The sequence below is a fragment of the Artemia franciscana genome, chromosome 21, assembly GCF_032884065.1.
Source record: "Artemia franciscana chromosome 21, ASM3288406v1, whole genome shotgun sequence".
Classification (NCBI taxonomy): Eukaryota; Metazoa; Arthropoda; class Branchiopoda; order Anostraca; family Artemiidae; genus Artemia; species Artemia franciscana.
The window spans coordinates 9,617,383-9,638,612 of record NC_088883.1 but is presented as its reverse complement, the minus strand read 5'-3'; the positions used below and the strand labels follow the sequence as shown (position 1 = coordinate 9,638,612).

General features: G+C 34.4%; 1 protein-coding gene and 1 long non-coding RNA gene across 4 annotated transcripts in view; one reads left to right on the top strand and one right to left on the bottom strand.

Annotated features, from left to right (window-relative positions):
- The window catches only part of LOC136041027 (uncharacterized), a 251,653-nt gene that overhangs the window by 173,433 nt on the left and 56,990 nt on the right, over window positions 1-21,230 (bottom strand). For all 3 annotated transcript variants that reach the window (XM_065725549.1, XM_065725547.1, XM_065725548.1), the window contains one exon: window positions 9,306-9,458. In XM_065725549.1, the coding sequence (XP_065581621.1) occupies window positions 9,306-9,458 (153 nt within the window). The remainder of the gene's footprint in view (window positions 1-9,305; window positions 9,459-21,230) is intronic.
- The window catches only part of LOC136041029 (uncharacterized), a 40,162-nt gene continuing 34,379 nt past the window's right edge, over window positions 15,448-21,230 (top strand). Inside the window, exons 1-2 of the long non-coding RNA XR_010620945.1 lie at window positions 15,448-15,523; window positions 16,686-16,939. This is a non-coding gene — a long non-coding RNA (uncharacterized LOC136041029). The remainder of the gene's footprint in view (window positions 15,524-16,685; window positions 16,940-21,230) is intronic.

The following is a 21,230-nucleotide window of genomic DNA, read 5'->3' as shown; positions in this document are numbered from 1 at the left end:
CTCCATGAAGGGAGCGCAGGATTTACTAGCATTATTTAAAAAAAAAACAATGAAAAAATAAATATGGAAAAGTTCTTTCAGCTGGAAGTACGGAACAGCATTAAAACTTAAAACAAACAGAAATTATTACCCATTTGAGGGGCTCACCTCCTCCTAATACCTCGCTCTTTACGCTAAAGTATTTTTAGTAATTTCAACTATTTATTCTACGGCTTTTTTGATTCTGGGGTCATTCTTGATGAATTGGGACAAAATTTAAGCTTTAGTGTAAAGAGCGAGGATCTGACAAGAAGGCGAACCCCCTCATATATGTAATAAAAATATGAGAATACAAAAGTTCTTTAGGTAAGCTAATTTATAAGTTACGTAGATCTTTTACTAATAAAAATATTCGTAAAAAATTAAAGTTCTAGTTGCCTTTTTAATTAACCAAAAAATCAGAGGGCAACTAGGCTTCCTCCCCCGCTCTTTTTTTCTCAAAATCATTCAATCAAAATTATGAGAAAGCCATTTAGCCAAAAAAAAATGCAAATTTCGTTTTAATTATTCCTCTGCGGAGAGCCAAAATAAAAACATGCATTGATTCAAAAACGTTCAGAAATTAAATAAAAAAAAACAAGTTTTCTTAACTGAAAGTAAGGAGCGACATTAAAACTTAAAACGAACAGAAATTACTTCGTATATGAAAGAGGCTGCTTCCTCATCAACGCCCCGCTCTTTACGCTAAAGTTTTTTACTGTTTTAAAAAGAAGAATTGAGAGACAGAGTCAAACTTTAGCGTAAACAGCGGGGCGTTGTTGAGGAAGCAGCCCCTTTGATATACGAAGTAATTTCTGTTCGTTTTAAGTTTTAATGTCGCTCCTTACTTCCCGTTAAAAAAACTTTTTTTTTTATTTAATTTCTGAACGTTTTTAAATCAATGCATGTTTTGATTTTGGCTCTCCGCAGAGGAATAATTAAAACGAAATTTGCATTTTTTTTGGCTAAATGGCTTTCTCATAATTTTGATTGAATGATTTTGAGAAAAAAGAGCGGGGGAGGAAGCCTAGTTGCCCTCCGATTTTTTGGTTAATTGAAAAGGCAACTAGAACTTTAATTTTTTAATTAAAGCGCTCCTTGCTTTCATTTAAAAAACTTGTTTTTTATTTAATTTCTGACCGTTTTTGAATCAATGCACGTTTTGATTTTGGCTCTCCGCAGAGGAATGATTAAAATGAAATTTGCATATTTTTTTTTGGCTAAATGGTTTTCTCATAATTTTGTTCGAATGATTTTGAGAAAAAAAGAGCGGGGGAGGAAGCCTAGTTGCCCTCCGATCTTTTGGTTACTTAAAAAGGCAACTAGAACTTTTAATTGTTTACGAATCTTTTTATTAGTAAAAGATATACGTAACTTATTAATTAGCTTACGTAAAGAACTTTTGTATTCTCATGTTTTTATTACATACATGGGGGGGTTCGCCCCCTCGTCAGTACCTCGCTCTTTACACTAAAGCTTAAATTTTGTCCCATTTCATTAAGAATGACCCCTGAATCACTAAAGCCGTAGAATAAAAAGTTGAAATTACTAAAAATACTTTTAGTGTAAAGAGCGAGATATTAGGAGGAGGTGAGCTCCTCATATGGGTAATAATTTCTGTTTGTTTTAAGTTTTAATGCTGCTCCTTACTTCCCGCTGAAAAAACTTTTTCATATTTATTTTTTCATTGTTTTTTTTTTAATAATGCTAGTAAATCCTGCGCTCCCTTCATGGATATTTTCTTCCCCCATGACAAATTCCTCGATGGAAAGTTCCCCCAGCATATCCCCCTCTTCTCAACCCCTCCCTCCAACCAAAAAATCCTCCTGAAAACGCCTGTAAACTTCCAAATAACCATTACTATATGTAAGCACTGGTCAAAGTTTATAACTTGTTGCCCCTCCCATGGGGACTGTGGGGGAGTAAGTCGTCCCCAAAGACATAGTTATAAGGTTTTTCGACTGCGTTGAATAAAATGGCTATCTCAGAATTTTGATCTGTTGACTTTGGGAAAATAATTAGCTTGGGAGGGGGCATAGGTGCCCTCCAATTTTTCGGTCACTCAAAAGAGAATTAGAAATTTTTATTTCCGTTAGAATGAGCCCTCTCGCAACATTCTAGGACAACTGTGTCGATATGATCACCCCTTTGGAAAAAAAAAAAAAAACAAACAAATAAACACGCATCCGTGATCTGCCCTCTGACAAAAAATACCAAATTCCACATTTTTGTAGATCGGAGCTTGAAACTTCTACAGTAGGGTTCTCTGATACACTGAGTCTGATGGTGTGATTTTCGTTAAGATTCTATGATTTTTAGGGGGTGTTTCCCCCTATTTTCTAAAATAACCCAAATTTTCTCAGGCTCGTAACTTTTGATGGGTAAGATTAAACTTGATGAAACTTATATATTTAAAATCAGCATTAGAATTCGATTCTTTTAATGTAGCTATTGGTATCAAAATTCCAATTTTTAGAGTTTTGGTTACTATTGAGCCGGGTCGCTCCTTACTACAGCTCGTTACCACGAACTGCTTGATAATGATGTTGTTTTCCAAATAGAGGTGTTTTTCATAAACCAGGTTTCTGCACCGGGCCGATTAAGTTTTACAGAGTATCATTTCGAACATTTTTGCCATCTAAAACAAATTTTTATTTAAAAATGGCACACTGACGACAGAGTAAGTACAATATTTATATAAGAGTAGACATATTTGTTCTAAACCAGATTTCTGAACAGAGTCGATTATGTTTTACATTGTGTCTGAAAAGGCTAAGGGAATTGAGGCAGAATTTTAAAAAATCTTAAGGGGTGTGTTGAGCTAAATCAAATGAGACTAACTCTATCCAAGTTATCAAAAAGTTGTATCTGTGATAATCTAGGAACTACTACTACTACTGCTACTATTGCGGCTGCAAATGAGACTGGTTACGACTGCAAATGTGAATTCTTCCAGCTGCAACAATTACAAATTGCAACTGCGACTGCTTGTAACTGCTGCGACATCTATTTGTGAATATTTTCAGGGGATCTTTAGGGAAATGTTGAACTTTGAAACTTTAATGTGGAACAACAATTATCTTAAATTTGTATACTTCGATGAAACTTTGATGTTGAAAATAAAAGTTAATGTTGAATTGGGTATGTTCAAAAACTTGAACATAAAACACTTGGCTCAATAGTAACCAAAACTCTAAGAAATGGAACTTTGATACCAATAGCTACATCAAAAAAATCGCATTTTAATGCTGATTTTAAATATATAAGTTTCATCAAGTTTAGTCTTACCCATCAAAAGTTACGAGCCTGAGAAAATTTGCCCTATTTTAGAAAACAGGGGGAAACAACCCCTAAAAGTCATAGAATCTTAAATCACACCATCAGATTCAGCGTATCAGAAAACCCTACTGTAAACGTTTCAAGCTGCTATCTACAAAAATGTGGAATTTCGTATTTTTTGCCAGAAGACAAATCACGGATGCGTGTTTATTTGTTTGTTTTTTTGTTTTTTTCTTTTTCCCAGGGGTGATCGTATCGACCCAGTGGTCCTAGATTTTTGTAAGAGGGCTCATTCAAACGGAAATGAAAAGTTCTAGTGCTCTTTTTAAGTGACCAAAAAAATCGGAGGGCACCTAGGCCCCCTCCCACCCTCATTTTTTTCCCAAAGTAGTCAGATCAAAATTCTGAGATAGCCATTTTATTCAACATAGTCGGAAAACCTTATAACTTTGTCCTTGGGGATGACGTACTCCCCCACAGTCCCCGTGGGAGGGCTGCAAGTTGCAAATTTTGACCAGTGTTTGCATATCATGAAAAGAGAAATCACCAATGCAACAGCACAAACACACAAAAAAAAAAGGAGACAGAAGGAGAAAAGGAAGACTGTTTTCCTAAATTAGTGATTAATATAGACCAGCACTTGAATGAGGCCTTAACCCTACTCATCCATACAATCACATAGGTCAAACAGCATAGCCACACACAATCAACCATAAAGAATAATCCATGGACAGGCAGTCATGTCGTCAATAAGTATAAGTCGTCATTTACCAAACAATAGAAAAAATAATATAGACAAATAATTCAGAGGCAACACCCAACATAAGGGCTAATCAGGAGAATACACTGGCCTATATAGGGTTTCGCCACTCTAAATTCTCTACCCAGCACAGTGTTGTGGCTACCACAGAACATCCATGGCATCCCCGCGTCAGGTATCACCCCCAAAATACATGCCTATGAAAAAAAAACAGCAAATGTAAAACAACCAAGTAAAACCAAAACAAGTTTATCCTGTTAATATATCCCTCCCTTTAGCAACAATAGGTAAACTAATATAAATTTTACCAAATCACAAATATTAACACATTGCAAAAAACCTGAATGAACTAAACAATTATAGAATTCATCATTACCATGTGGCTAATTTTTAAGAAAATCCGCTCAATTAGAAACACAATTCAAAATAAATGGCGCTGTGACAACATTTCTCGAACCTCCGAAACTAGTTCAAAATTTCTTTAATGGTTATTGGGAAATGTAGAGATGTTTTCAGGGGGGTTTTTTGGTTGGGAGGGGGGGGTTGAGAAGAGGGGGCTATGTGGGGGAAATTTTCCATGGAGGACTTTGTCATGGGGGAAGAAGATTTCCATAAAGGGGGCGCAGCATTTTCTAGCATTATTTAAAAAAATGAGAAAATAAATATGAAAAAGTTTTTTCAACTGGAAGTATGGAGTAGCATTAAAACTTAAAACCAACAGAAAATATTACGCATATAAGGGGTTCACCTCCACCTAAAACCTCACTCTTTACGCTAAAGGATTCTTAGTAATTTCAACTATTTGTTCTACGGCCTTTGTGATTCAGGGGACAAAATTTAAGCTTTAATGCAAAGAGTTATTGATGAGGTATTGACGAGTGGGTGAACCTTCTCATATACGTAATAAAAACATACGAACATAGAAGTTTGTTACGTAAGCTAATTCATAAGTTACGTATATCTTTTACTAATGAAAACGTTCGTAAAAACTAAAAGTTCTAGTTGCCTTTTTAAGTACCAAAAAATTGGAGAGCAACTGGGCTTCCTTCCCCTCCTTTTTTCGCAAAATCATTCGATCAAAACTATGGGAAAGCCATTTAGCTAAATAAATAAATATGCAAATTTTGCTTTAATTATTCAGCTGCGGAGAGCCGAAATCAAAACATGGATTAACTAAAAAACGTTCAGAAATTAAATAAAAAAAACAAGTTTTTTTAACTGAAAGTAAGGAGCGACATTAAAACTTAAAACGAACAGAAATTACCCCGTACATGAAAGGGGCTGCTCCTTCTTCAACGCCCTGCTCTTTACGCTAAAGTTTTACTGTTTTAAAAAGTAGAGTTGAGAGAAATCCTGAACTACGGAGAGTAATCTTTGAATCAAACAGTTCGTGGTAACGTGGTAACAGTGGGGTTCGTGTAGCAAGGAGCAACCCGGCTCAATAGTAACCGATACTCTAAAAAATGGAATATTGATACCAATAGTTACATCAAAAGAATTGCATTTTAATGCTGATTTTAAATATATAAGTTTCATCAAGATTGGTCTTACCCATCAAAAGTTACGGAAATTAAATTTGCCTCATTTTAGAAAATAGGGGGAACACCCCCTAAAAGTCATACGATCCTAATGAAAATCACAAGATTAGATTCAGCGTATCAGAGAACCTTATTGTTGAAGTTTGAAGCCCCTATCTATAAAAAAGTGGAATTTCGCGTGTTTTGCCAGAAGACAAATCACGGATGCGTGTTAATTTGTTTGTTTTTTTTCCCAGGGGTGATCGTATCGACTCAGTGGTCCTAGAATGCCGCGAAAGGGCTCATTCTAACGGAAATTAAAAGTTCTAGTTCCCTTTTTAAGTGACCAAAAAATTGGAGGGCACCTAGGCCCCCTCCCACGCTCATTTTTCACCAAAGTCACCGGATCAAAATTCTGATATAGCCATTTTATTCACCATAGTTGAAAAGGCTAATAACTATGTCTTTGGGGACGACATACTCCCCCGCAGTCCCTGTGGGAGGGGCTGCAAGTTACAAACTTTGACCTGTGTTTACATATAGTAATGGTTACTGGGAAGTGTACAGACGGTTTCAGGGGGATTTTTTTTTGATTTGGGAGGGGTAGAGTTGAGGGGAGGGATTACGCGGGAGGATCTTTCCATGGGGGAAGAGACTTTCAATGGAGAGGATGCAGGATTTTCTAGCATTATTTAAAAAAAACAATGAAAAAATAAATATGAAAAGTTTTTTTTCTACTGAAAGTGAGAAGCAGCATTAAAACTTAAAACGAACAGAAATTACTACGCATATGATGGGTTTACCTCCTCGTTATACTTCGCTCTTTACGCTAAAGTATTTTTAGTAATTTCGACTATTTATTCTACGGCCTTTGTGATTCAGGGGTCATTCTTAAGGAATTGGAGCAAATTTTAAGCTTTAATGTAAAGAGAGTGGTATCGAGTGGGGGGTGAGCCCCCTCATATACGCAATAAAAACATACGAATATAGAAGTTCGCTACGTAATTTAATTCTTAAATTACGTATATTTTTTACTTGTGAAAACGTTCGTAAAAAATTCTAAGTTATAGTTGCTTTTTTAAGTAATCAAAAAATTGGAGGGCAACTAGGCTTCGTCCATTGCTCCTTTTTCTCAAAATCTTCTGATTAAAACTATGAAAAAGCCGTTTAGCCCAAAAAGTTTAATATGCAAATTTCGTTTTAATTATTTATGTGCGGAGAGCTAAGATCAAAACATGCATTAATTCAAAAACTTCCAGTAATTAAACAAAATGTCGTTCCTTACTTTCATTTCAAAAAACTTGTTTTTTTTTTGTTTAATTATTATTAAAGAAGAAAGGAAACCCGATACGGACAGAAATTAAACTAGACCTACGTTGCCTGAGCAACGTGAAGTGTTGCGGCAACCTTTGTCCGGCTTCGCCGAATTAAGTGTTGCGAGAGCAACACTTTGGTTATATTTCTTTGCTATCGGTTAAACGATGAAGTAGTCAGCCTATCGAAGCTTTTAAAACGTTATGTTCGAAGAAGAACGCGACCAGTAATCACATGATCAAAGGCTATTCCTCAGCGTTAAAAAAAACAATAATAGCAAAAGAATATCGAAAGAAGGGACTAAATTGACTTTGCAGCCAGTTCAACTTTATCCTTTTCAATCGTAGACATCGTGATGGATCAAGACTTGGAACAATATCTTATATAATCTAGTTGGTATTATAAAGCTATCCGTAACTTTTCAGGATCAACATACCATAGATAACACTCTATTAATTATTACGAAACTGCCTCGATGTTTTACGTTATCGTTTGTATCCGTTGCGTAAACACTTAATTCTAGGTTACAGTGAGTATGGGTAGGCTACACCAACTAGCAAAAGTTACAAACCCCTCTTGACTAAAGATGATTGTAGCCTAATAGACGATTATTACTTACAAGTCCCCTACATGTCTTACCACTGGAACCAACTCGGTCTTTCATCAAATACACTGGAAACAAATAATAGGTACACCAAATAACAAAATTTGCAAACCCCTCACTGCCGAAGATGATTATGAGCTAACAGCTGACCTTTCCTTACAAGTCCCCTACATGTCTCACAATTGGTATCGGCTTATTTTTGGTTTCAGTGTGTACCCTACTACTGAAGTTGTCAACCCCTTGAAACATTCAAACTAGTATATCTCATGAAGGAATTTTTGTATCAAAAAATGAATGACGTATACTTTGATCAGCTCATCAAGAGCGATTGCGGTCGAAAAAAATTCTATCTGTCTTAGTTCAAAAGTTGATTTTTTTGCCGTAGGCCAACTTTCTAACGTCACCACTTAGAAAGGAGCAAAGGATAAGCTTTAATTTCTTTAGCAATGACAGAACTTTTAAAGTTTAAGAGGTACATATGATAACATTTCCCTACCTCAATCCCAAGTCCGAAAAAACAAATGATAAACCCAGCGAAAATCACGGCAGCACTTTCGGACCCGTGGGAAAATGCCGCTTTTTTGCTTCTGTAAATTCGTCTATTTATCACTCAAAGAAGATATATTAACTGTGGGGCCGGGTAACTGCCGCATATATTTAACACTTATAGATTTTAATCCATCTTCAATTTGAAAGTGGTGCCTGCCTGCTTGCCTGCTAGAACGGAGCTTTCCACTCGAAAGCAGAAACATGGTTTGATGAAACGAAAGCTTGGCTGCACAACTTCAGATACTCCTCTCTGACAGAGGCTAAATAACTCCACTTCACTTCACAAACCATAGGCTCTGACTCGTGGACAAGTAAAAACCATCCTTTTTGGCCCCGGGCAAGAGTTCTGCGGAGCTTTCCAAAATGTAATGCCATATTCATCAATCCGGCCTGAGGTCCACACTTTTCCAGGAATAAGCCGACATCGGCGGCATAGGAAAAAAAAAAAAAAAAAAAAAAAAAAAAAAAAAAAAAAAAATCAAGACAAAACCAAAGTGTTGCTATCGCAACACAATAAACAATCATAGTAAACAAACATACAATAGCCACTAATATAACTGAATAAATTAATCTTAAAACGAGTAAAACTTAAATACAATATTCAAATATGACTTAAAACGGACAAAAATCACAACAAACAAGAGTTTGACAGCTGAATCCTTCCCTTTCCCCTAACTGTAAAAGTCGAAAGTGTACTGCGTCATTTGTGGTTTACTGAAAACGAGCTATGTTACAAATATTTTCTTTTGTACTTACAGCACTGAAAATGAAAATAACAACCAAAGTTAAATAAAATCTTGGAGTCCTGAATATTATTACATATAAAATATTCAGTTTAATTTTATTATTTCTTTCGAAGGACTGTTCAGGACGCATAGTTTTCAATAAAACGCAAATGGCAAAGTAGGGTTTAAAACTTTACAATTAGGGAAGGGGGAAGTTGCCAAACTCTTGTTTGTAGTAATTTCTGTTCTTATCACATTTTATTTGAATATTCGTTTTAAGTATAATTTGTTTTAAAATTTATTTATTTAATTACATTACTACTTGTGGTATGTTTGTTTGCTTTGTCTTGAGTTTGAACTATTCGTAGGAATGTATTTCTGCTGGTCTAAAGTTAAATATGACTCTTAACTTTTCTTGAAAAACTCCTTTTTCAGAAAGTTTTTTAATTAATTGCAGGTAAAAACAATACAAATATGAAATTCTCTTGTAAAAAGGGATTTGAGCTTTCATATATCGAGGAGACAGAAACTGCTCTAACCTGTTTTTGTGCTAATGCTTGCATCTGCTGCAACATAAGTCTTTCTTCTTCTTTTCCAACTCCTTTTGTTTGCAGCATCTCCAAAAGCTTTTTGATACTCTCATCACGAGCCTGTAGTGTTTGTTTTTGTGTTTCTATCCTTAACTCAAGCTCCTGAAAATGAAAATTTTCCTGAGTAACAGAAATTCCCAGAAAAAAAAAATTCAAATTTGCTGTCCGATAAAAACCGGAGAGGAATCCAAATGAAGGGAACTGCAAATTTAGAGCAAAGATTATGGTCTCTTTGAAGATTAAATAATAAAAAAAACTAGTTTTTTAAATGAAAGTAAGGAGCAACATTAAAACTTAAGTCGAACAGGAATTACTCCGTATATGAAAGGGGCTTTTCCTCCTCAACTCTCTTCTCTTAACTCTATTTTTAGAACAGTAAAGAGCGGGGCTTTGAGGAGGAAATGGGTATAACTGATCTTGATGAAACTTATATATTTAAAATCAGCATTTAAATACGATTCTTTTGATGTAACTATTGGTATCAAAATTCCGTTTTTTTAGAGTTTCAGTTACTATTGAGCCGGGTCGCTCCTTACTACAGTTCGTTACCACGAACTGTTTGATAGAAGGACAAGAAGAAAACCACAAAGAACTAATATGATAAAAAAATCGAGTACAGAAGTAAGGATTAAAATCTGACGACTGAAAAAATAAAAATAAAACTGACTAGCAAACAAAACATTTCTCTATCATTTCTTCATTTTTGATGATTATTTATTTGATTATTCATTTATAACTGAGCTGCTAACTAACACTGAAAGGGCAACAAAGTCCACTGACTCAAAACCATAATAGCCTACCAATGCACTATAGAGGTTGCAATATGTAGGTGTCTGAATGAGTAGAATAATAAATTGAAACTGAATGAGTGAAAAAACTGAATGAGTTTTTTTCAGTTCAATTCAAAACTGATTGAAACTGAATGAGTGAAAAACTGAATGAGTAAAAGGGCAACCAAGTCCACTGACTCTAAACCATAATAGCCTACCAATGCACTATAGAGGTTGCAATATGTAGGTGACTGAATGAGTAGAAAAACATTTAATGAGTCCTCAGGGCTGTGACAATAGCCATAATTTTAAAAGAGTCTGGGAGAGCCTTGTTATATTCCTTACCGTTGTATTAGTTACTTAGAGTGTTTAACGATGCAGTTATGAGATGTAAAATTTTTGTGCAGTTTGTGGTAACGAACTGTAAGTAAGGAGCGACCCGGCTCAATAGTAACTGAAACTCTAAAAAGCGGAATTATGATAGGAATAGATATATTAAAAGAGTCGACTTATGCTGATTTCAGATATACAAGTTTCATTAAAATGTGCCTGATTTTCGAAAAAAGGGGGAAACACCCCCTAAAATACATAGAATATTAATAGTATCACACCATCAGATTCAGTGTATCAGAACATCTACTGTACAGGTTTCAAGCTCTTATCTACAAAAATGTGGAATTTTGTTTTGTTTTTTTTGCCAGAAAAGATCATGGATGCCTGTTTATTTGTTCTTTTTTTCAGGGGTAATCGTAGATCCAATGGTCCTAGAATATCGGGACATGGCTCATTGGACCGAAAATTAAAAGTTCTAGTAGCCTTTTTAAGTGACCAAAAATATTGGAGGGCAACTATGTCCCCTTTCTTCTCAAAATCGTCTGATCAAAATTTTGAGATAGCCGTTTTGTTCAGCATAGTTGAAAGGCCGAAGAAATATGTCTTTGGAGAAATCATGACCCAAAATTCGCCCAGTGTTTACGTATAGCATTTGTTATTGAGATGTATTCATACACTTTTCAGGTGGGAGGGGAAAATTTTCTGCTAGTGGGACAGACAAACAGAAATTATTACGTAAATGAAGGGGATTGCCCCCTCCTCAATACCACGCTCCATACGCTAAAGTCTGAATTTTGTCCAAATTCTTTCAGAACCACTCTTGAAGCACAAGGTCGTTTAATTAGAACAATAAGGAGCTTTTTTAAAAGTAGGCTACTAAAAAACCTTTGCGTTAAGAACGAGCTGTTGGGGATGGTGAAACAATTTTGATATATGTAATAATTTTTGTTCGTTTTAAGGTTTAATGTTGCTTCTTACTTTCAGTTGAAAAAAAACTTCTTTTTTTCCACAACTTCCTTGGCCAAGGAAGTTGTGTAGGCCTACTTCGAATGATACCTACAAAGTGAGATTCAATCACATAAGTCACATTAACCATTAAATCACTATATTAACCCTTATATCACTAAAATGCTGATTCTAGTGATTGAAAATAATCATTAAATCACAAGCTAAAAAACTTTTTAAAAAGCATCAAGAATGCGTTTATATTCATTTTCATTACATTTTTACGAGTCGGACAAACATTTCGGGGGGGGGGGAGGGGCCAAACCCCCTAGAGTCCTCCCCCCATAGATACGGTCTTCACTATCGCCCGGTTATCCCGCCCGATAGGGCAGAGTGTCATTAAGCTCTAGACAAAGCGATTTATATTTCGAAGAGTATGTCATTTATTAAACTACAACGAACAAGAAGGAGAAAGACAATTATGATAAAGGTTTACAAAAAAAGACACCACAAATAAGAGTGGGGCTAGCACTCTAGCACTGTAAAAGGCTCGAGTCTCATTTTTACTTCACTGATTACCATATCCATTTCGAGTAGTGTACTTTTTATTTTTTCAAAACATCAGTAGAAAAATGAAGAAAATCATATAACTAAGTGAAGCTGCAGGAAAAAAAACATTTGTTAGATTAATTACCTTTTTGGTACTTTATTCAGTTTTTTTCTGTTTTACTCAATTTGAGAGTAAAATATGGGAAATTGATGCCAATGTAAAATTTTAAAATGATTAAAGGTAGTTTTAAAGCAATCTCTTTAGTTTTTGAACCAATATTTAGACAATTCAATAATTGACAATAATTGACAATTCAATAAATGATTTCCTTATTGCTTTTCTATGCATTTCTGTTAAAATTCAAGCATTAAATTTAGCATTATATAATAAAAGATAATATGAAAAAAAAAACTTCGTTTTCTTAAAGAGTTAAAGAGGCTGCGTCCCAAAGTCGAACCTTAAAACGTACAGGAATTAGAAGAGGCAGTTGGGGGCTGCCGCCCCCCAAACCCCCAGCTTTTAAAGACTCTTTTGTACAGGTTTTTTTTTGTGGGGGGACTTCATTGTTACTAATTACTAGTTTCGGCGCAATGGTTCTCCTGTCCTCTTGTGTTTAACATTTTTCGAAGTTATTCCATTATTCATTCATTTCAATGTTTTGTTAATTAAAAGAGGGCCTTTCCCAAGCCAAGAGCGGGGGGTTAGCAAAAAAACAAAAAACCTGTACAAAAGAGTCTTTAAAAGCTGGGGGTTTGGGGGGCGGCAGCCCCCAACTGCCTCTTCTAATTCCTGTACGTTTTAAGGTTCGACTTTGGGACGCAGCCTCTTTAACTCTTTAAGAAAACGAAGTTTTTTTTCATATTATTTCTGTACGTTTTTCTACAATCCATGATGGATGTAATTTAATAATTCCTGTACTCCTCGTACAGGAATTAGGAGAGGAAACCCCCCCCCCGCTTTTAAATCATTGTATAAAATAGAAAAAAATAGATAGAATGACCGAAATGTTTCTTTTGCTCATAAGAAGCTAATATTCTGTTATCTCTCAAATGATAAGCTGTCCAGGTGTTATCAAAATTTTTTTGATGTTGTGAAAAAAAAACCGCCCGTAAGGGACTTGAACCCTTGACCCGAGGATTAAGAGTCTCACGCTCTACCAAGTGAGCTAATAACTTCCATGTGTGTATATATAACTTCTCAATAAATTTTAAAAATTTCAAATTAACATGGGCTCTTATGGAGAGAATTTCGTTAATTAATAGCTAATGCGTGGTTTCTGGAAAACAGGGAAGGAGTTATCGGATCGAGCTGAAATTTCGCAGATAAGCTCCTGGGCCGTAGGGGACCTTAACTTGTGAATTTCAGCCCGATCGGACAACTTTAAAAGGGGGGGGGGGGGTTGGAGGGTCGAAACTTTCGGGGGGTTAAGATTTTCCTATGAAACTTTCCAGGAAAATTACTCGGAGAATTCCGCATCGAATGAGTCTTCGTACACCCAGATCCGATGTCGGATGTGACCTGTAGGCGTCTAGAAAAAAAAAGTAAATGAATTTTAAGTGGCTATGCGTGGTTTCTGGAAAACAGGGAAAATTTGGCGGATAAGTTCCTGGGCCCTAGGGGACCTTAACTTGTGAATTTCAGCCCGATCGGACAACGTTAAAGGGGGGCTGGGGTTGACGAGTCGAAACTTTCTGCCAGATTTTCCCTATGAAGGAAAAGTTGGAGGGGGATGAAATTTTGCAGGTTTCTTAGTTGGAGCTCGGGCTACGAAATGCATCCCTCCCCATCCCTCTGCGACCACTGGAACCGAAGATCGCTTAACATTGTCGTGTGTCGCCTCTTTATAAAGGCACGAGTGTGCCTCCTTGAAAACTGTTTAATATGTACTTACTACAATTCTGTGCAACATATGGCAACCGTTAGTGTATATTTGGAACTCCTTTTATAACTATCGGAGGTTGTTCTTTTCTTGCAATTTAAAGTCCTTCATTGTATTTATGCTGTTGTTTTCTTCTTTTCATTGTTTGTTTAATTCAGAGTAATCCCACGGCAGGGGATGTTATCATTTCCCCTCTTCTTTGATTTTGGATAATTTTCTCTAAAGAGAAAAATTCTCCGAGTCTACCCCATAGTAGAGATATATAGATATATCTAGATATCAAAATATCTCTTCTGTGGTCTATCCCTTTGATCTTAGGGAATTCGAGTCATAGATTCGAAACATTTATTAAATACTTGTACCACCAACTACACTATACAAGTCAAATCTGTAAACACAGATTACACCTTTGTATAAAAATTCACTTATCTAAAAAAAGAGTTATGTAAACTTTTCTCGTTAAATCAAGTTGAACTTCTAATTGGGATGAAATCAGACATTATTGCTAAAAGCTAGGAACTATTTAGGTGATTATAAGATACTCCATCTTATTGAAACCGTTTTCAATTTAGCTCTTTCTGGGGAAACTTGTTTTTATTTGCGATATTCTGATTGGGGGATTGAGCTTGTCAGAAAAAAAAGCAATATTGAAACAAAGTTATAGCTGGAACAATTTTTCAACGCTTCTTCTAAATAAGAATTTTAGTTTCAAAGATTATGGAAATCACCCTAGTCAAGATCAATTAACATAAGAGAAATATGACGAAACTAAATAAACGTTGGCAGTTCACACTAATGTGAGATGTGTGACAAAGTGTTGACATAGAGCTATGTTTGTAAGAAATAGGAGATTTCATTTCCTCGCAATTTGAAGCTCTTAAAAAATGTATTTATAGTGTCATTTGATTCTTGTCTTTGCGTTTTAAACTGTATGTTACAACTTGAAGTGTAGGGAGGTTTTCTACACCAACATAATTCAAAGCTTATTTTCAGCATCTAGAAAATAGAGCATATGTGCCAGACACGGTTATAAACCCTGATTCAATAAGTTTTGACAAAAGACGAAGGGTGCGCTACAAAAGACAATTAACATTAATTATTATTAATTGTCTATTATTATTGTTTGCGTTTTACAACACCAGACAGTAAAAAAATTGAGTCAATATTTTGTAGCCTATTATAAGGGCAAAAAAAAACTAAACTGTTGATTTTTTCAGCTGTTATTAATGCTCCTTCTTGGGACAGAAATCCATTATGTTCTATTTGATGAAACAATTCTAATTAGCAGTGACCTAGAAATCAAACAAACTGTCCGTGAGGCAATCGAAATCAAACGAAACTTCCATAATAATAATCCCTAAATAGAGACTTGGGTGAATACACACTCAATCCTATGTACAGAAAATTAATTATAGAAAATAATCTAATTCAAAATAAAACAAAATAGGAACGAATAAAAACAAGCCCAATCCCAAAAGAACTACAAGATTAGCTGCAGAGAAGGCAAATATCGCAATAAGAAATTATTCCAATTCTTAATAAATACAGTTAGTGCAATGAATGAACCTTGTTATCTTGTAAAATGTTAGCTTTTATCACACAGTCTTGGCTGAACTTTTCGTTAAGAAGTAATGATGCCAAGGCTATTTAAAAAAAAAAAAATAATGGATTTTTAGCCGAGAGCCAAATTGTAAGTGTATTATTGTTTATTATTTTCTTTGCTGAAGACAGCCCTTAGATATAGGGCCGAAATATTCAAATAGGTAATGTTGGTTCACGGTCTTGGGAAAAAAGTCCTCATTATTCTCTCTTCTGTAGTTGTGTTATTAATGACAAGTTAATTGATTAAGGGAGGATTTGACCAAGCTTTCAAGTCAAGAAAAACAAACATCAAATGATCAAATGGTCAATGATCACTTGTTAAATGATCATATACTATTCGCGCTTTAGAAAAGGAGATATAACGTTTTAGGAAAAATGGATACCCCTAATTACCCAAACACAATATAGGAGTGCAGATTAAACCAACTCATCTAGCTTATTTTGTTTAAGATGTTGGGTTATTCTTATTCTTTTCAACCAAAAGTGTCATGCAACATCTTTTAGATTTGCCTAGCTGAATGGAGTTTTTAAGGTGAAAATAACCAACTGTTATCAGTAATTAAAATCTTGGTGGAATGTCTATTTGTAAGTGAGATTCCTTAAAGTCTTCCTTGAGAATTTCTATAAAAGAAAATGGTAACCGTTGGTTAATGGAAATATATTAAAGAATTACGCTTAGGTTACATCTCATAAAACCGTTTTCATAGCTACAAAAACAAGTGATGGATGATACAATGAATTGGACTTAGACAGAAGGCATTGAACTTGTTTAATTTGGGATACATATTTGCACATTAGGGGGGGAGGGTTTAGTGTAGGTTACGTTAGGTTGGTTTAGGTTAGGATTTCTTAACTTCGGTCCTAAAGTTTCTAAAGTATTATTTTATGATCATGTTTTGTTACATTTCATTATGATTAACCTAACTTCACTTCTTCGGTGTGTTTCCAATAACCAACAAGTAGGCTACCAAGAAAAATTAGTTTTTTGAATTCCTGAAGTCGAAACAAGTATTAGATTTTACAAATATCAAATTACTGCTACCATAAAAAAGAGTTTATAACAAATTCCACAGTTCATAAGAAGCAGGATTTTATTTATTGCAAACTATGTTCTCCCAGGCGGAAAATGAATTTTTCAACTGTGATGCAAAACAGTAGCAAAACGAACATTCGCTCACATTAAGCATTTGTTTTTTTCGTGAGGCGACATGAATTTTAGCTGCCGAAGTAAAATTTGACTCCAATTTCAGCTGGGTTCTATTGATTGGAAGAGGAGGTTGGATACTTATCCTTAATGGCTGCGAAACGGTTAGATGTCTCCCATTTCGTATATTCCAGTTCGAAACAGAATATTTCTACTATTTTCCAATGCAACCTGGCAAGCGTAAATTGCAAAAAAAAAATGCTTTTGTAGTAAGTTTATATCGGCCATGTATAGCCATGTAGCATCACACGGCCGCAAATGAATCCGAAGAAGATCCAATTCTGCAACAGACCTACAGATGTAAGTTTAGTGATAGGGTAAGATGCTTATGAGATTCGTTACTTCTAGACCTATTCATTTAGTAAGCCATAATTATGATATAACCTAGTTTTTTTTCGTTTTTTTTAGGGAATGATTTATGCTTGCTTATAAAATGAGAATTTGTTTTCTATTTTAAGAACGTAGTAAACTTTTTTCAACGGACTATTCAATGCAAAAAAAAAACTCAAAAATGTCAGTCGGTAAATGAAAAGCTAAGTCACGGCTACTGAATGATAACGAAATATATTGTTATATAACGAAATATAACGTAACGAACGAAATTCTTTGTAACGAATATAACGAATATTTCGTTGTAACGAAATATAACGAAATATGTTGGAACATTAAAATCCTAGGAATGCAGAAAAAACAAAATAGCAAGAACTGGAATATGGAGGGTAAACCTTTAGCCAGAAGAAATTCAAATACTTAGAGAGGACATGATATAAGATATGGTTCTGCCATCCAACACAAAATTGATGCTAGAAGCTAATTTTTTCTACCTATTATGGGGAAAAAATTACAAAAAGAAAGAAAAAAGATAAAACAGTAAGAAGGTAGAATGTAAGAATGTGGCAAAATCCTCCTACCATCTGCAGCAGACTTTAGCCCTTTAAAAAAATTGCAAAACAGCAGCTAAAATTCACATTTCTGTTCCTCACCAATACCCCTATTTTTTGAAAATGTCCTAATATTCCTCCTCTATGGGTTGGACCTGTGAGCCACAACGAGATTAGGGATAAAATAATAGGGAATCGACTAGGCTAAGCTGGATGTAAGCTGGATGTAGCTGGATGTAAGCTTCAAAAGTGCATAAACTGCTAAAATTACGGTTTATACTATTTCGGACCATTTCTCTGCAGACAGTGACGGATCCAGGGGGTTGGTGGCGCGCTCCCCCTGACGTAGTAGTGGATTTGTGGTTGGGACCGCTTGCTCTGGTTTAAAACGATGTTATTTTTTGTAATTGGTTTTAATAGTTGAGTTTTTAATAAGTTTTTAATTATTAAGACTGTTTTGTTTTGCAAACAAAGTTTGAAACAAGGTTTCAGTTACTTTGTGCGGTCTCTGTTAGATTTTACTAATGACGCATACCGCTAAAAAGTATTTATTAAATTTAGGTTAATCAAGGGAATCTGTCTGTATTACCACAAAAGCCAACTGGGAGGTGAAAATCTTCATTCATAATAACAAGGAGGGGAAATTTAAAATGCTAACTTCTTTAGGCTTTCGAACTGATATTTTAGGATTGTGCTGTCACAACGGGGTTGAAAAGCGAAATATTCGCCTCTTTTTACTGTCAAAATTTGTTTTCGAGTCTTGCTATGGCACTGAGGCGAAAGAATTGATATCATTACTTTCTTTGGTTGTCTGTTTTGGTTTTTTGGGTTTGCTTTTTTTTTGCAAAGCATTGTTGTTTTTAGGGAATTTGTATAATAGAAAGTAAACGTATGAGAAGTGTAAAACTTAATTAATTTAAGTTTTAGATTTTTGTGAGCAAATGGTGGCCACTTTACTGCGTATTTTTATCAAATTAAACCTCTGCATTATATGACATATTACCTCCTCTATTCATCCAAAAACATTAAAATAAAGGCCAAACTCTTTAGAACTTTAATAAAGGTTCGTAAAAGTATATACTTGAAACTAAGTATATAAGTCGAATTGAATACTCCTTCAAAGGTCGGAGTAATCATTGACGAAAAATAGATTTGCGGAAAACATTTTATGAAAGAAGGCAAATAATTATGTTTGTTTTTTTTTTTATCTAGCTGGTATATATGGGGCTCCGAATTCTCAATTTGAACCAATGAAATGGCATTGATTTTTTTTTTTTAGTAGTTTTTTTTTAGTCTACTAGAGAGTAGAAAAAATGGCCCTTACATTTAAAAAGACTCTTCCTAAGAGTAGAAAGATAAACATTGACACAAAACAAGCGCCACAGCAGCAAAAAACAGAATAGATTCAAAGGTAAAAGTTCTGGGAGTTCTGCAGAATTTTTGGTATTGATCGTCTCGTATCCATAATTTAACACAAAAGAAAAATGGGGACAATCATAAAAATGTTTGACAAAGCTTACTGTATTTAGATTATGGTAGATTAGATTACAGGAGATAATAATAATATAAAAAAAACACTAAAATAATTCAACACATGGCTCTTTTGCAAAAATCTGTGGGGTTCTGTTTCAACGGATTTATGACCTTTTTAGATCGCTGTAGTGTGCCAGAAATGTCAATATGCCAGTTAAGAAAGAAAAACTATGTAGCCAATTTCGAAGCCGGGCCATGGGAGTCGGCATGTGATAGGCTTGTATATATTGATTTTCGTCGTAATAAAATGTTGATAAAAAGTAGAAATTCACACAACTCGAGTTAACCACGGAAACGAAATACATCTACAGTATTACTTCGGAATTTCTCATAGTTATGTTTTTGTATAGGGGTTACATATATTTGTCCATAAAACTGTCTAAACTGCTATATATACCGCTGAGGATTTTTATACTTATTTTGATACATGCAATCGAATCATATTTCCACGATTAATTGTTTATAAATCAAAAATTTTACAGGACAATTCTCTTATTCTAAATCTGAATTCAAATTTCAAATTTTTATTTTTGTGCTCAAAAGACATACCAAGATTTAAAATTTGAGTTGAATATACGAAAATCTCAAGATTAAAAAAAAAAAATTATTAGAAATCTACCACAGCATGAAATCATGAGAATGTAAATCACCAGTCTATACCTATCAAATACAAAATAACAAACACGTAATTATTTGTTTTTTAAGGAGTATTTCGAATCATAAACTTAGTTTGAAGCTCATACCTGCATTTTTATTAGAGTTAATATTTATCTGACAATTTTGGTCTTTTTCGACTATTTTAGGACGAATAGAAGAGGAAATACTAACAAAGAACTCTAAACTGACAGGACTCTAGGTTTTGGACAGGTTTTGGGAATACAGAAATAGACTTTTTTTTATGAAATTGTGAATTTTGTAATTTAAGCAAAATATATAGGCTAGAACTAAAAAGTGGAAAGATACGATACGTTTATGAGAAGTAAAATTTTGATTAGTAAATTTTTGAGATTTCGTCAAAGTTGACACTGTTTATTAAAACACTATTTTCTTAAAAACAGTGATTAGTTAATGCTTTATTGCCTATACTTAAAACCCTCGTTTTAAATTTCTTCTATGCATTTTTATCTCTTCGTTCCATTTTACTTGTTACACCTCCAAAGTTTTTAATATATTTTATGAACATAGCTTACGAGTTAAATCTTTGTCCTCATTTCCTATTTCTTCATTACTTACTATTTATTTATTTACTATTACTATTATTTTATTATTTTATTAGTATATTATTTACTTACTATTACTATTTATTTATTCATTTCTTCATTACTATCATAGTTACTAAGCGATGCCATAAAGTTAAGCGACATGCTAAATGGTCCTAAATGTCCTAAAATGATCCTAAAATGACCTGTGCAAATTGTCACAAAGAGTGCATGACCCCAAAAGATGGTTCAAGGCCAATCTTTTTTTGACAATAAAAAGCTTAACTCAATCGCTATAGCGGTCATAAGTGCAAAGGCAAAAAATTATGCAGAAAATATTAGATATTATATTTTCTTATAGATGGTGAACAGCTTTTTATTTTATTTTTTTATGGCGCAGAGGTTTGTATAAATTACTATTTTTTTATCAATATTTTTATACAATTTTAATTCAAACAGATTTACTAGAACTCTAACCCTCGCCAGATTTTGATTAAATTTACGACCATTTCCACTATCTACCTACGACGTATGAAAACAAAGAAAGGAAATAATAAATGAAAAGAGAAAAAAACAAATAGGTTAAAAACGAGGATTTTATCAGCCAGTAGCAAAATATGAAAAACAAGCCAATATTTCGACAAGGACCTCCGCCAAGTCGTCCTCAGTGCTCAAAAAAATCAAACACTTCGTGGTAACGAACTGTAGCAAGGAGCGACCCGGCTCAATAGTAACCAAAACTCTACAAAATGGAATTTTGATACCAATAGCTACATCAACAGAATCGCATTTTAATGCTGATTTTAAATATATAAGTTTCATCAAGTTTAGTCTTAACCATCAAAAGTTACAAGCCTGAGAAATTTGCGTTATTTTAGAAAATAGGGGGAAAACACCCCATAAAAGTCATAGAATCTTAACGGAAGTTACACGATCAGATTCAGCGTATCAGAGAACCACACTGTAGAAGTTTAAAGC